This window comes from Equus caballus, chromosome 6 (genome assembly GCF_041296265.1).
Source record: "Equus caballus isolate H_3958 breed thoroughbred chromosome 6, TB-T2T, whole genome shotgun sequence".
Lineage (NCBI taxonomy): Eukaryota > Metazoa > Chordata > Mammalia > Perissodactyla > Equidae > Equus > Equus caballus.
The window spans coordinates 85,812,390-85,828,321 of NC_091689.1; the positions used below are offsets into that span (position 1 = coordinate 85,812,390).

At 34.7% G+C, this 15,932-nt stretch overlaps 1 protein-coding gene across 1 annotated transcript; it reads left to right on the forward strand.

Moving 5' to 3' along the window:
- The first annotated feature begins 3,313 nt into the window (after window positions 1–3,313).
- On the forward strand, window positions 3,314–4,270 carry OR6C1W (olfactory receptor family 6 subfamily C member 1W). The gene is given in 1 exon segment (NM_001390977.1): window positions 3,314–4,270. A coding segment is annotated over 1 exon segment (957 nt).
- The last annotated feature ends 11,662 nt before the right edge of the window (window positions 4,271–15,932 follow it).

Consider the following 15,932-nt stretch of genomic DNA (forward strand, 5'->3'; position numbering starts at 1 on the left):
AGGACATCCTCTGGTCCTTCAAACTTAAAGTGTCCTTTGAAATAGAGTCCCTTTCTTTTCTTAGGCATCAAAGAAATCATCAATATCTACTTTATCTAAAAGGTTATTGTTAATATTAACTTTGTGGTAGGGATTTTGGAAGGGCAAGATATAAAGGTATTTTCAGAATGACTCCTTGTGGATGCTTTGTAACCGTCTTATTTAATAAACATGAAATATTATTGTTAATTTTCATTTTGAATAACTCAAAGAGTCTGTCTCAGTGATTCTTAGAAGGCAAGTAAGAATTGATTTTGATGAAATGGGTGGAGAGAACTATGCCCTTACTAACCTACACCATGTTCTTCTGGGGGAAATATGGGTCAGCATTCAGAAATAGAAAGCCAAAAAGATGAGTTAAATGCTTGGAGACATCCTTGATACTCTGCAGGAATGCACCTGGGATGGCTTAAACCTCTAGGAACCACATCACCTTAAACACTGAAGTTTATTTCTCTCAAAAGGCTGACGTATGAATGAGTAAGTGTAGACAATTTTCATCAGGTTTGTTTGAAGTTGGCAAATGAATACAATCCATTGAAGTTTCATAAGCCTTTTTACATAAAAAGTGTAGTATACCACCCCCAATTCTATAATATTGGATCATCTCTTGCTAGAGTTTCTTTAAGCCTATTTTCTCTGGTCCTAGAAAACTAGCTGTATAAGCATTCATTTTCAGTGTTGCTCACAGGAATCCTTCCAATATCTATTAATACCTTCCTTCACAGGTCTTCATACATCCTTAAGAGGTTTAATCAGTAGCCAAAAATGTAAGAGTCACAGCATTCTTATTCAGAAAAGCGTTAAAAATAACAGGAAACTTAAGAGGAAAAATAAATATGCAAAAAGTTGAAGTAAGATTAAAAGTACAGTATTCACTATAGAATCATAATATATTTTCAAAAATCTGGATCTCCAATGCCAGTAATTTATTGCAGAAGTTTCAATCTTAAGATTGAAACCAAATCTTATGTATTTGAGGACAAGGCATTTAGTGACTTCAAGGTATTATGAAAAACGAGGGCTTTCAATGAAAAGCAAACCCTGATGAAGAAAGAGCAATATTACTGAGCAGGAGTAAGTTAGTTAACAGGAAGAATTGTAAAGAAATTTAGGGAAAATATTGAAGTAATATTTTGTGAAGTTTTCTTTTAAATTATATAAAAAAATTTGGCTTCCTTTACATGTCCTTTGTTACAAATTTACTCAATACAGGGAATTTAGGCCAAGAAGATAACTACATCTGGAAAAGTAAGTAAAGTAGGAAAATACGTCTTGTACAACAAAGATACCACCTACATAATATACAGCCTAGAATTTGTCATAAAATGGAGAATGGAACCTGATGGCAGTATGTGATGCAATGACAAATTCAACATTAATTAATTAATTAGACAAGTGTTTATTTTGAATCTAGTATGACTATACTAGGCACTGGGTTATGTTGCAACAGCTTTGAAGGTAAGACCTAACTTTCAGAAATGCCAGAGTACTGGAGTTCACAGGAGATTTCAGCAAAGGATGTGTCGTGGGTTGGGAAGAATGACTATAAGATTCTTATGAACTCACACAATGACCATTAAACCTAGTATTGTGGGAATAAGGAACGAGGTGATTTTGGGTGTCATTGAAATCTGCTACTCACAGTTCCAGTTACATATATATATTTTATTTAATGCAAGATTTGAAATCATTCTCAGAAAGGTTACTGTTACTAATGAGGGGCAGAAAAATGAAGTGGCCATTGGTAGCAAAATCGGTAGCAATGTTGCAAATATCTTACATGCCTCAAAGGCGGTGATCAAATCCTAGCTGAAGATGAGAGAAATGGATTGTGTGTGGGGGTGGGAAGGGGAGTGGTGATGGGGTGGAGCAGGCAGATGCACCGTGGTGGGAGAGGTCACAATGCACAAAAAGTGGAAGAACAAGGCTAAGATTCAGTTGACTAGAATGCCTGACAGGTAGTACAACCAGGTGATTAGACCTCATTTTCTTTTGTTTTTATTGTTCCTATTTGATTCTCTTGGTGCTAATTTTACTTGGTACTATTCACCTTAGACACAGCTTTTACACAGGATACTAACCTTAATTGCAAGGTTTTCAGTTCAGTGGTTAGGGAACATTTTTTCCATTGAATAAATCCTTGAAAGGCTTTTGTTAAGTGCTAAGCATTTTTCTAAACGCTTCGCATGTATTAACTTATTTAATGTTCCCAGTATCCTTATGAGACAGGCTTGTATACAGAGGAATAAACTGTGTATCTATAGATGAAGCACAGAGGCACTAAGTGATTTTTAGACCTGGTAAGTGGCTTGAATTCAAAACAAGATATCTTCACTCTTCTTTATGGAAGTAACGTATGATAATATCATTTAAATTTTACTTTAAAAAGAGAAAAAATAAAACCTACTATTTTAAAAACATATAAAAGTAAAGAAATTAAACTACTAACCAGCTTTCTAGAAGAGCACTTATCTAACTCTTTAGCTGAGGGAAATTCTTCAATATAGTAACAAAAATAATAATGAGTTATTTGAAATGGAAAGGGAAATGAGTTGTATAGGAGTAAGAATCATAAAAATGACACATTGGTAGTGTCAAACATTATAAAATATTGCTAGAGATTCAGTTGTCATCAACCTCAATCTTAAGCCCTTCCAACTTGAATTATTTTCCCTTTCTTTGTCCCCTCTGTCTCTACATCTGATGTTGCTCAAGGCAATGACTTGACTGTTTCTGAGTTGCAATGAGGTAGTAGCAGGAGTTGGAAAAGCGAAGTGTTAGAAAAAGTGGATGATGGCTGAAGACAAAACAGTCACTTAAAAAAATAATGCATCTTTTCCATTTTTGAGGATTTTTAATATAATTAAACTTTTAACTTGCATGGAGTGGGAAGGTTGTATAGGGATTGGATCAATAGCACAAAGGTGGTCCTCATTGGAAAGGAAACTTGTGGGCACATCTCTGAAAATTCACAGTTGGTTTTTGGAGTCAGAAAAGTCTTGGAACAAATCCCTGCCCAACTACTGCAAGCTTCGTGATATTGAGTTTTTTTCAGTCTGCCTAAACCAAAGAGTTTTCACCTGAAAAAGAGAGGAAATTAAAGGATCATTATAAATATGTTTGTTTTAAACTTCCCCTGAAGCTGGAAACAGCATACTACTTAGGCCAAATCCTGGCTGCACACGTAGGTATGTTTAAGCCACTCTTCAAGTTTGTTCTTTGCGCTTTCTCCCATAGATCTGGCAGGAGGAAAACAGACAATAACTGAAGAATGAGAAACCAGACAGAAATAACAGGGTTTATCCTCCTGGGACTGTCGGATGACCCAAAGCTCCAGGTGGTGATCTTTGCCTTTCTGCTCATCTCCTACACGCTCAGCATCACTGGGAACCTGACCATCATCACCCTCACCCTGCTGGATTCCCACCTCCAGACCCCCATGTATTTCTTCCTCAGAAATTTCTCTCTATTAGAAGTTTCATTCACAACTGTCTGTATACCCAAGTTCCTGGGCACCATTATTTCAGGAGATAAAAGCATTTCTTTTAGTGATTGTATGACTCAGTTATTTTTCTACATTGTCTTGGGAGTCACTGAATTTTTTCTTCTGGTTGCCATGTCCTATGACCGTTATATTGCCATCTGCAAACCTCTGCACTACATGACCATCATGAATCGGAGAGTCTGCACACTCCTTGTCTTTGCTTCCTGGCTGGCTGCATTCTTAATCATATTCCCATTACTCATGCTGTTCATACAGCTCGATTACTGTAAGTCCAATGTTGTAGACCACTTCACTTGCGATTATTTCCCCTTACTACACCTTTCTTGTTCAGACACAAAATTCCTAGAGATAGTGGGTTTTTCTTGTGCTGTGTTTACTCTACTGTTCACTTTGGCGTTAATAATTCTGTCTTACATTTATATCATCAGAACAGTTTTGAGAATTCCTTCTACTAGTCAGAGAACAAAGGCATTTTCCACGTGTTCTTCCCACATGATTGTCATCTCCCTCTCTTATGGCAGCTGCATTTTTGTGTACATTAATCCATCAGCAAAAGACAGAGTATCTTTGAGCAAAGTAGTTGCTGTGCTAAACACCTCAGTAGCCCCCATGCTGAACCCCTTTATTTACAGCCTAAGGAATCAGCAAGTCAAGCGAGCCTTCGTGGACATGGCGTGGAAGACTCTATCATTCACAAACAAACGTAAACATATGATGTCATGAATCAGAGGCATAATGAAGGCATATTTATAACATAAATATGAATTTTGAGTAGCCTCTTCAAATCAACACAGCCTCCATGTCATTTTTGTTTATCTCTTTTTCTAACAGTTTACAAGCATTTTTGTTTAAAATATTTCTCATTCCATTAGAATGCTTTCCTTGTGTCTTTGTGACACACCATTCTTTGAACAATTTTTTAAATTACAGCCTTTTCAATTATTATTTTGAAAGTGAAAATATGTTTGAGTTTTCTTCAGAAAAAAAATGATCCCCAGAAATGTTGATGTAGCTTTATAAATGATAAGGTATTTCACTTGCTATACACAGAAAATATGATTTTATGATTTTCATCTTTTTTCTAAACTTCAGCTCATGGTTGTGTATCCTGGTTGTTACTTTGTTATTTTTCTTTTTTTGCTGAGGAAGATGTGCCCTAAGGTAACATCTGTGCCAATCTTGCTCTATTTTTTAGTATGTGGGCCACCAACAAAGTATGGCCGTTAACAGAGTGGTATAGGTCTGCACCCAGGAGCCGAACCCAGGCCACTGAACTGGAGCATGCTGAACTTAACCACTGGGCAACTGGGCTGGTCCCCTAGTTGTTAGTTTTAATTTTCTGTGTGAGGTGCCACCACAGTATGACAACTGATGATCAGTGGTCTTGTTCCACGACCAGGAAATGAACCCAGGTCTCAGTGGTGAGAGCAATGAATCTTAACCACTAGACCACTATGGCTGGCTCTGATTTTCATTTATTTTTGATAGAAATTCCCCTCTCTATGTTGCTGATGTTCTAGGAAATATGTGAAAAGTGCTACATAATTTAAAGAAAATGTAAATGCATTCATTTGAAAGGCAAAAATATTTTCATTACTCATTTTAATTGGGTATGTCCATAGAATTTTTTGATTAGTAAAGAAGTATATACCATTATCAGTGTACACTTTTTAGGGATAGGTACTAAGTGCATCTTCATATTTCTGAGTTCCATTATATTTCTGTACATGGAATGATAAATAGATAGATAGACAGATAGACAAGGGCATACATACATGCATACATATATACACAGATGTAAAAAAGTAGTGGTAAAATATATGTTAGATATGGACCAAGAACAGTTTAGTGGATACCAGGGGAAAGGTGGGGTGGGGGATGGGCACAAAGGGTGAAGTGGTGCACCTACAACATGACTGACAAACATTAATGTACAATTGAAATTTCACAAGATTGTAACCTATCAATAACTCAATAAAAAAAAAACTGAAAAAAAATATATGTTAGATACCAAATTAATTTCATTTTCTGTAATTGAGTAGACAGTAAACTATTTTCTGTCTATCAATAGCTAAAAAATAATACATAGGTATACTTCTCAGGTTTTGGGCTAGTTTGAAAATAGCAATTATTTATACCTAAACAAAATTATTTAAGGTTAAGGTTCTTAGAAATTAAAAGCTGCACAAAAGGCTAAAGTTTTCCAATATATACAAAATTATGAGTGTGTGAAAATTCATACCCATTCTACTTAGTGCATTAATAAATGTCTAAACTATTTAGGTCAAGACTTTTATTGTGTATGTGTTTTCCCATGAAGCCAAAAACTGAAACAAAGATTTATTATACTAAATATTATTCTAAATTTTATTAACCACATTTTTTAGTAACAGAAAGAAAATTATAATTTTAACCAATAGAGAAACATTCTTAATGACTCTCATGCAATATAACCAATTGGGAGACCTAACACAAGATTTACTGAGAAAAAAGTGTTAGAAAATTGAAATGAGCTCAAAATGTTAGACAGAAGATAGAAATCATTTCTTAACTTCATTATTTCCTAGTCGATTTAACATTTAGATACAAAAGAAGAAAGTGGTTGAAAACTTGAGCTTTCTATATTCTCTAAGCACATATTTCCTTATCTACGAACCAGGCATAACATCTTAAATAGATTACTGTAAGGATGGAACGGAATCTGGAATGCACATAACATAATGAGCTATCAATAAATAGTACTAATCATTATTTTTATATATACTAGTATCGTTGTGAATATGTTCAGGTTTAATATTAAAACAGAATTTTTGTAGTCCCTTAGGATTCCAAGTTTATTATAACTGGAAGACATTCATAAATATAAAAATTAAGTGGCAGATTATTGTCCATGTTTGAAAGGATGAGTAAATAAACTCAACAACAGATGAGCAGGAAAAGTCAATTGGGGATGTCTATAGAAACTTGACAGAGAAGGTAGTATGTTTACACAACATTGAGAAATGCATTATATATTAGCAGAGTCAGCATGGCTGAGAATTCCAGAATGTGGGGAATTTTTAAAAGCCAGAGAGGTGAGAGTATCCTTTGAATGTTGATATTGATGCATAATGCAGTATTACTGGGAAACAGCTTATATATGGGTAATAAACCAGGAATGAATTATAGAAATCTTTGAAAACAAATCTGAAATATTTATATGATCTATGATAATTGCTTTAGAATTAATTTAGACTCTTTAGGAGATTTTTCTGATATTAGTATTAAAGGTAAAAGCAAGTTGGTTGTAGAACTGACAGCTCACTTGACTGTTTCCCCTGACAGGAATTTTCTCTAACTTCATGAGAAATAGAGCACACCCTTACCTCATTTTTCTAACCCACAGGCCCACAGGACCAGTGGGAAATCCTTGGAGGTTAATTTCAATGCATTTTGAAAATTGTAGAGGGGGATTAATAAAAACAAACCATGGACTATTTATTTTCCAGCTGGTTCTATAAAATATAGCCAGGCTCTATATCATATACAATATAACCTATCGATTCATACAAACAGGTTGGAAACTCTGATAGTGATTCTTATTAACAATAATTTCTACTATAGCCAACTCTAATGCCACCCTTTCCTGACACAGTTACATTAACTTCTGTCACCCAAGTCCCTGGTACTTCATTCAGTAATATACTTATTTGGCTTTTCAAATACTTGTAGTCTCATTCCCAGTTTTTAAATCTTCTCCTTTCCTATGTGACTGATTCTGCTCTATCTCTTGATTGTGACATTGGCTTCATTTCATTGGACTCACATCATCCATATCAACAGTCCTGAAGTTTAGTCTTAACCCATTTGTACCTATTACTCTCTCACCATCGATTCTTTCTCCTACTTTAACTTAAACTTTAACTTAAAACTTCTATTTTATTCATTTTTCTTTGCTTTGGTGCCTAAGGTTTTTTGTCTTTCAAGATCTGGTTTGAAAGCTTCTATAATTTCAGAGTTATATATGGCGAAGTAGCATACTGTCTTAGATTTGGTTTAAGATATTTTAGCAAGGGAAAAAGAGACAAGCAAAGTAAGTCTGGCAAAGTACTGAAAATTGCTGAATATGGATGATAAGTGTCTAAGGATTTAGTGTATTATTGTCTATTTAAAGTTTAAAAATATTTGTAAAGAAAACTTAGTTCAAAAGACCCCGTAACAAATATTGCCTTTAATTAGAAATGTTATCAGCATATTCTATAAAAGGAGATTTGTGATATGGATGCCCACTACCACTGCTTTGTTCCAACATTATAGTAGAAGTCTTATCCAGAATGTAGTAAATAAATAAAAATACATGAAAATTAAAAGTAATGGAAAAGAAGAACCAGAACTGTCACTATTTGCAGATGACAATGTTATGTTCCTAGGCATATAGGATTTTCAGTGTTTTTTAATCTAGAGTAATCTATTCTCAGATATATGCTTGATATAATAGCCAGAGCTCTTTAACACCTTTGCTAAAGCACCACTCCCTTAACAAGCATGTATCAAATAACTGATTTAATCCTAATTCTGTCTTTACTATAGGCTAGACTAAACTGTCTTTTTTTATCACATTTTCACTACCTAACAAACTAAACTTTTTTTACTTATTTGTTATGTTTATTATTCTTTGTCTCTAGCCAACTTATGTGGATTGAAGGCATTGCCATTTTTCTTGTTAATGCTTCTCAAGCATCTAAAACATCTTTGCTTGGTACAAAGTATGTACTAAAAAAGTTCTGTATGTAGAATGTATGAACACATACAGGCCATGAGAAACTAAAGACTATTAATGAGAAATAGCAATAAGATAGCAACATACCAAAATTAGTTGCATTCACATACATCAACAATAAAAATTTGAAAATCATTATTAAAACATTACAGGGGTCCACCCTGTGGCTTAGTAGTTAAAGTTCAGTACACTCCACTTTGGTGGTCCAGGTTCATGGGTTCAGATACCAGGCACAGACCTACACCACTTGTCAGCCATGGTGTGGCAGCAACACACATACAAAATAGAGAAAGATTGGCATGAGTGTGAGCTCAGGGTTAATCTTCCTCACATAAAAAGAAAAAGAAGACTGTCAACAGATGTCAGCTCAGGGCCAGTCTTCCTCAGAAAAAAAAAAATACAGTTACATGTTGAGGAGATATTGACAATAGTGTAAGTTTTGAGTTTCTCTGATCTCTGTACATAAACAGACAGGACAGCTAGGAAATAAAACTAACAATCCCTGAAAACCCCCAAATCACTGGGTGGGCACACATCTATTAGAATCTATGCAGAAGGAAGCAGAAGAAAAAATATGCTATTTGATTAATGTGAGAATAGGTGTTTACCAGAAAGTGAACTGCCAACCAAGAATACTATACCTAGCAAAACTGTCCTTCAAAATGGAGACAGACAGACTTTCCCAGGAAAACAAAGGCAGAAGGAATTCATCACAACTAGACCTCCTTAGAAAAAATGGTAGAGAGAGTTCTTCAAGTTGAAAAGATGCCAAACAGCAACATTATAACATAAGAAAGTATAAAATACTGGTAAAGGAAAATATATAGACAAATACAAAGACTGTATTACTGCAATGGTGGTGTGTAAATCACTTTTAATTCTAGTAAATATGTTAAAAATAACTATTATCTTATGTAAATACATAAAAGAAAGTATAAAAATAACTATATCTAAAAATCTGTTAATGGATACACAATATAAATATATATAAATAGTGATATCAATAACATAAAGTGGGGAGAGAAGTAAAAGTGTAGAGTTTTTTTAATGTGATTGAACTTAAGTTGTTAGCTTAAAATAACTATTATAAGATTTTATTTTTGAATTATTACTAATTTTTTTTTTTTTTGAGGAAGATTAGCCCTGAGCTAACAACATCTGCCACCAATCCTCCTCTTTTTGCTGAGGAAGACTAACCCTGAACTAACATCCGTGTCCATCATCCTCTACTTTATATGTGGGACGCCTACCACAGTGTGGCTTGCTAAGCAGTGCCATGTCCGCACCCATGATCCGAATCAGCAAAGCCCGGGCCACCGAAGCAGAACATGCATGCCACCAGGCCAGCCCCTATAAGATGTTTTATGTAAGCTCCATGGTAACCACAAGAACATATCTATAGAAGACACACACACAAAAAAGAAAGGATCAAAGCATAGCACTCCAAAAACATCAATGCAACACAAAGGAAGACAGAAAAAGAGGAAAGACAGATGAAATAAATACGTGACAAACAGAAAACTATTAACAAAATGATGATAGTAAATTCTTCCCTTCAAGAATTAGTTTTAATGGAAATGGATTAAACTTTACAATCAAAAGACATGAGTGGATAAAAAAAAAGATCCAGCTATATGCTGTCTATGAGAAACTCACTTTAGATTTAATGACACACATAAGCTAATAGCAAAGGGATGGAAAAAGATATTCTATGAAAATTGAAATGAAAAAAGCGTGAGATGTCTATTCTTAAATCAGACAAAATAAGAATATGTCAAAAACTGTCACAAGAGACAAAGAAAAATAGTATATAATGATAGAAGGGTCAGTTCATCAAGAAGATATAGCAATTACAAATAATATGAGCATGAAATCAGAGCACCTAAATATCTCAAGCAAACTTTGACAGAACTGAGGGGAGAAATAGATAATGCGAAAGAATTTCAATCTAAAACAGAGCCAAAGGATATAAAATGGAGAATCTCACACACGTGGCCTCAGGAAGACAAAATTTAAGGACTAAGAGATTGATTTCCCATAAGTGCCTGATTTATAGAAAACAGATAGTGGTGGAATTTTCTTTGATGATGGAGGGTCAATCAGAGCTTGTCTCATATCAACCTTGGGAAGTTTTGCCAGAAGCATGAACAGGAGATGACCTACGTCAGGTTGGTCTCACGCAGTGGGCTAAATTGAGCTTTGCGTGACTGGACAGATTCTATCTGCTTGGGAAGTTTTCAAGGTTTGTCTCCATTTGCTTTTTATTTTAACTGACTCTAACTGAACTCTCCCCTTGTTACATTCCTTGCCCATAAATATGAGTCACTCCATACCCTCGACAATCTCGCTTGTGGCATGCTACAGTTTGCTTGTTCTGAGATGCAATTCCTCTGCTATTCCTGAATAAATTCATCTTTTGAGTTTACCTCTTTATTTAGGCAAACAAAAGCAATACAATAATAGTAGGAGACTTCATTACCCCCTTCCAAATATGGATAAAACAACCAGAGAGAAAATCAATGAACAGTGGGCTTCAACAACACTATAAAGCAAACGGACCTAATAGACCTATACAGAATGTTATGAAAAACAGCAGGTGATTCCTCAAAAAATTAAAAATAAGACCCCCATATGATCCAGCAACGCTACTTCTGGATATATCTCCAAAAGAATTGAAATCAAGATCTCGAAGAGATACCTGCACCCTTTTGTTTGATGCAACATGACTCACAATAGCCAAGATATGGAAACAACCCAAATGCCAACTGATGGATGAATGTATAATGAAAATGTGGTATATACATACAATGGAATATCATTCAGCTTTTAAAAAGAAGAAAATCTTGCCATTTGCAGCAACATACATGAACCCGGAGGACATGGTACTAAGTGAAATAAGCCAGTCATAGAAGGACAAATATTGCATGATTCCACTTACATGAGATATCTCAAACAGTCATACTCATAGACTCAAATAGTGGAATGATGGTTTCTAGGGGCTGGAGGAGGAGGGATATGGGGAGTTGCTAACAACTGTCATAAAGTTTCAGTTATGTAATGAATAAATAAATTTTAGAGATCTGCTGTACAACACGGTGTCTAATACTATATTGTACACTTAACACCTGTTAAATGGGTATATCTCATGTTAAGTGTTCTTACCAAAATAAAATAAAAGTTTTAAAAAATAACATGGCCAAACACCCCAGCAAATACAGACACAGTTCTCTATGTGGGAACACAATTTTCAACTTAGTTTACAAACAAAATTTTATGTAACAAGCTTCTAAACGTAGAGAAGAAAAAGAATCCTATAGAAAAGTAGACCAGAGAGATAGTCAGATATTTTAAAGCATAACATATACAAGCGGAACTTAGTCAAATGAAATTTTTTCTTAACCTCGTTCATCAGATGAGAAATGTAAATTAAAATACACTGATCTATCCCTTCTGCCTCTGATTTATTGACAAGATCTGAAAATGTGACATTGTATGCTGTTATTCATTGACCCACAAACTCACTCCTAGGAAACGATGTAAAGAGAGACTTGTTAAAAAAATTAATAGGCAAATTCACAATTCAATTCATTATAGGACTATTTGTAATAGCAATAGTAGAAGGAAAAAAGATATTCACTATTAGAGTACGTTTTGAATAAACAGTAGTATATATGCACGTTTCAGCTGTAAAAGTCATGACACATATCTGTGTACTACTGCAGCATGGTCTTCTGCAGGTACTGATTAAAGAAAATAGAAATTGTATGTATATTTCCCTAAGAAGGGAAGTGTTAATTTGAGCATACAAGAAGTTATGTTTAAAAAATAAACAATGGAAATATAAGTCATAGTACATAAAAAAATACTTAAGAAAGGAAATAGGTTGGACAGATGAGTGTTTGAAGACAGACTTTTTGTATTATATCTAGCTTGAATATTGAACTCTGTAACTATGTTAATATTTTATAATTACACATCCATTAAATTTTTAAAAAGAAATCTCTGAAAAATAAAATCTGACTGGAATAAATATAATTAATGAGTATTTAGTTGGTGACAGAACTACATGAAACAAAATTATTCCAAGAGCTTTTACATACTGTAATTAGACTGTACATCCAAGTGGAATTTAATCCAAGGGAGGAGAGAATAGCTAAAAAAATCTTAAATTGTTCCTAGGGAGGAATGAAATTATGAGTGGTAGTGCTGTCATTGCTATTCTAATGCTATTGTACATTCAATATGAGGAAAAGAATCAAATGAAGATTAATGTGATATTACAATGTTATCTAATTCTATTGATAGCCAGGGCTCTCATTATGCAAAACAGGAAATATAAATGCATGGAAGATAAAAGGAGTTTTGTAAAAATCCCATATCCTAAGTTTGAATGACAAGTTTTAGTGTGCCCTCATAGGTATTTTACCTTAAACTATGCATGTTTGCTGGCTCTGTCCACTGAAATTACCTAGAAAGAATGATAGACCTCATAGCAATTATCACAACTAGTGCCCAGATTCTTGCCCTGACTTAACATTTCCTAACAAACTAACGTAAGGAGGTCTGTTTGGAGAAATGACTCAGTCCAGTTCTAACATGGAAAAGTATAGCTTGAGCCTGGAAACACTCGCCATACAAGAGAGGAAGGAAGCAATCAAATAGTAGAAACATAATGTCCAAAAGAGTTAGAAGCCAACCTGAAGAGTTTCCTTCTGGCTAAAGCACTCCAGAGAGGTAGTGATGTCAATTTAAATCTCCCCTGAAATATTTATGTCAATCACTAATGTAACCTACAACAAATAAAAGATCTATAAATCCATGTGTTCATAAAGATACCAAGAAAAAGATACTAGAGAACCAACTCTGAAGAGTGAGAAAGGAATAAAGTAAGCATTCATCTGGGCTTTTCTGTATAAAACGTAACAACGAATAAGCAAAGATAAATGATAGAATAAGAACATAACCATTTTGCAGCACATAATGAATTAATGGACGCAACCATTGATCAACAATAGAAAACAATCAACTAAACACGTATCTCCTGTCAGAAATTAAAATTCCATTTCTGGAGAAGTCTTGCAAGAAAGAAAATGAAAGTTTCCTAAACCTGGATTAAGCCTATCAATCTAAATGACAATTATAGGAAACCATGAGGATGAGGATGCAATCAAGGGAAGCACTACTCCACACTTGCCCTCCATGAATAATGATAGAGTTTCTCGTTGCTTATTAATTGGGCTTTTAGGATAAAAACGTAACATCGTTTGACGATTGCCACAAAACTGATCTGTGAGAATAAAGTACTATATACCTTGTTGAAAGTTGCTAAGAGAGTGGATCTTAAATGTTCTCACCACAAAAAAGAAATGGTAACTATGTGAGTGATAGATGTATTAACTAACTCTACCTTGGCAATCATTTATAAGTGTAATGTATAATGTATATGTATATGTATAAATGTATAAGTTTGCCACTTATAAATGTATAAGTGGTGGATATACATTTATAAGTGTATAAAATCAACACATTGTATATTTTTAAGGTACACAGTGTTATATGTCAATTATATCTCACAAAGCTGGGAAAAAAATGAATGAAATGGACAGGAGTATCGCTTCCTCTGATATAGAGCCACATCTTCCGAAATGTCCCTTTACTGAGTTAAATAAACACAGCATATGCACTGCCATTGGTTTGAGTTATGCCTACTTTGCTCTTCCATTTTTTTCCACACTCACTTCTAATTCCTCTCTTCTCATAAGAAATTCCCAAACAGACTTGTATCCCGGCTGTGATTTAGTTGTGTATTGGTGACTGTATTATTATCTGATTATATAAATTCGCTATTGTATTAACGTTAAATGCATGTTTTGTTATTTAATATATAACACTCATTTAATATTAAGTAATTAATATATAATAGGTATTATTTTATGCAATTATACAACAAATGCATGGCTTATGATTAACTGATTACACATCATATAATTTTTTACTATCAAAACGTTTGGGAAACGTAAAGAACAACAATAAAGAAAATATCAATTCACTAACAAGAATTTGAAATAAACAAAGGTATTAATTTGTGTATTTCTCATTAGAATGTTGAAGACATGACTTTTTGTTGTTAGTGTCATTAAGTCAATTCCAAGTCCTAGCGACTCTGTGTACAGCCAAGCAGAGCCCTGTCCAGTCTTTTCGCACGGTCCTCTCACCTTCCAGCGCTATATCAGACAATGCTCCACTGCTATTCACAGGGTTTTCATGGGCGATTTTTCAGAAGTGTGTGGCCAGGTCCTTCTTCCAGGTCTGGCTTAGTCTGGAAGCACTGCTGAAACATCTCCACCATGGGTGACCCTGCTGGTATTTGAAATACCGATGGCAGAGCTTTCTGCATCACAGCAACATGCAGCCACCACAGTATGACAACCATCAGATGGGAGGTGTGGTTGTCTGATCTGGAAAAAAACCCAGGTGGCAGCAGTAAAAGCAGTGGATCTTAACCATCAAACAGCAGGTCTGGTAAAGACATGACAAAGAAATGTAAAGGTCAAAGTGGACAATAAGATGGACACATTTGACACTGTAATTGAATATTGCTATTGGTAAAGAGGATTAAATTAGTTAACCTGTGTAATAACGTTTTTAAAAAACTGCGAGCACAATATATGCATTATAATAGTTATTATTTGTCTTAGAATTATGAAATAATCTTGCTTCTTGATACCCAAATAGTAACAAAGCCTAAGGATAAACAACAAAGAGTATGTAGAAAACATATTTCAAGAAGCTGATTAAATATAAATTATATTGAGTTCTATTTTTATAAGGATGTAGCTTTCACAACTTGTTTTTACTACCCTTGAAATATTAAGTAATTGTGATTAACTTTCTTTTTTTTTTTTTTTTAAAGATTGGCACCTGGGCTAACAACTGTTGCCAATCTTTTTTTTTTTCCTCCTCTATCTCCCCCACCCACCCCTGTACACAGTTGTATATCCTGGTTGCAGGTCCCTCGAGTTGTGGGATGTGGGACGCCGCTTCAGTGTGGCCTGACAAGCGGTGCCCTGTCTCCGCCCAGGATCCGAACCCTGGGCCGCCACAGCAGAGCGCGCGAACTTAACCACTCGGCCACGGAGCCGCCCCCTAAGTAACTGTGATTAATGGAAATATTATTTTGTAAAAGTCAACATTTTCCGTCCTCTGTGGGATACAAAGATGAATGTAACTGTTCTCAAGGAAGATTCACCATAAAGAAGAGTTAGGAGGCTACTGGGAAATCCAGGAATGACTTTCAGAAATCCCCCATGATCTGTAACAGAACAGAGATGTAGTCCTCTCTCTAAACATTGCTGTCTTGAACTTCCCTAGACCAATAACATTGAGGAGGACTATAGCACATTGCACATCGTCTTAAGGTTTCTGACATTCTATTTTTATTTCCTGAACTATTTCCCTTGAACCATCATAAAATAGAGAAAAACTAATATCAAATTTGCTTAGCTTGAATTTTGTTAATGTCTGGCAGAGAAGCAATAATTTTACATTCTATCCTTCACAGTAGAAATTAGACTGTCTAAAATATGGAGGAGGGAACTGTCAATTTTAGCAAACCAAATCTACAGC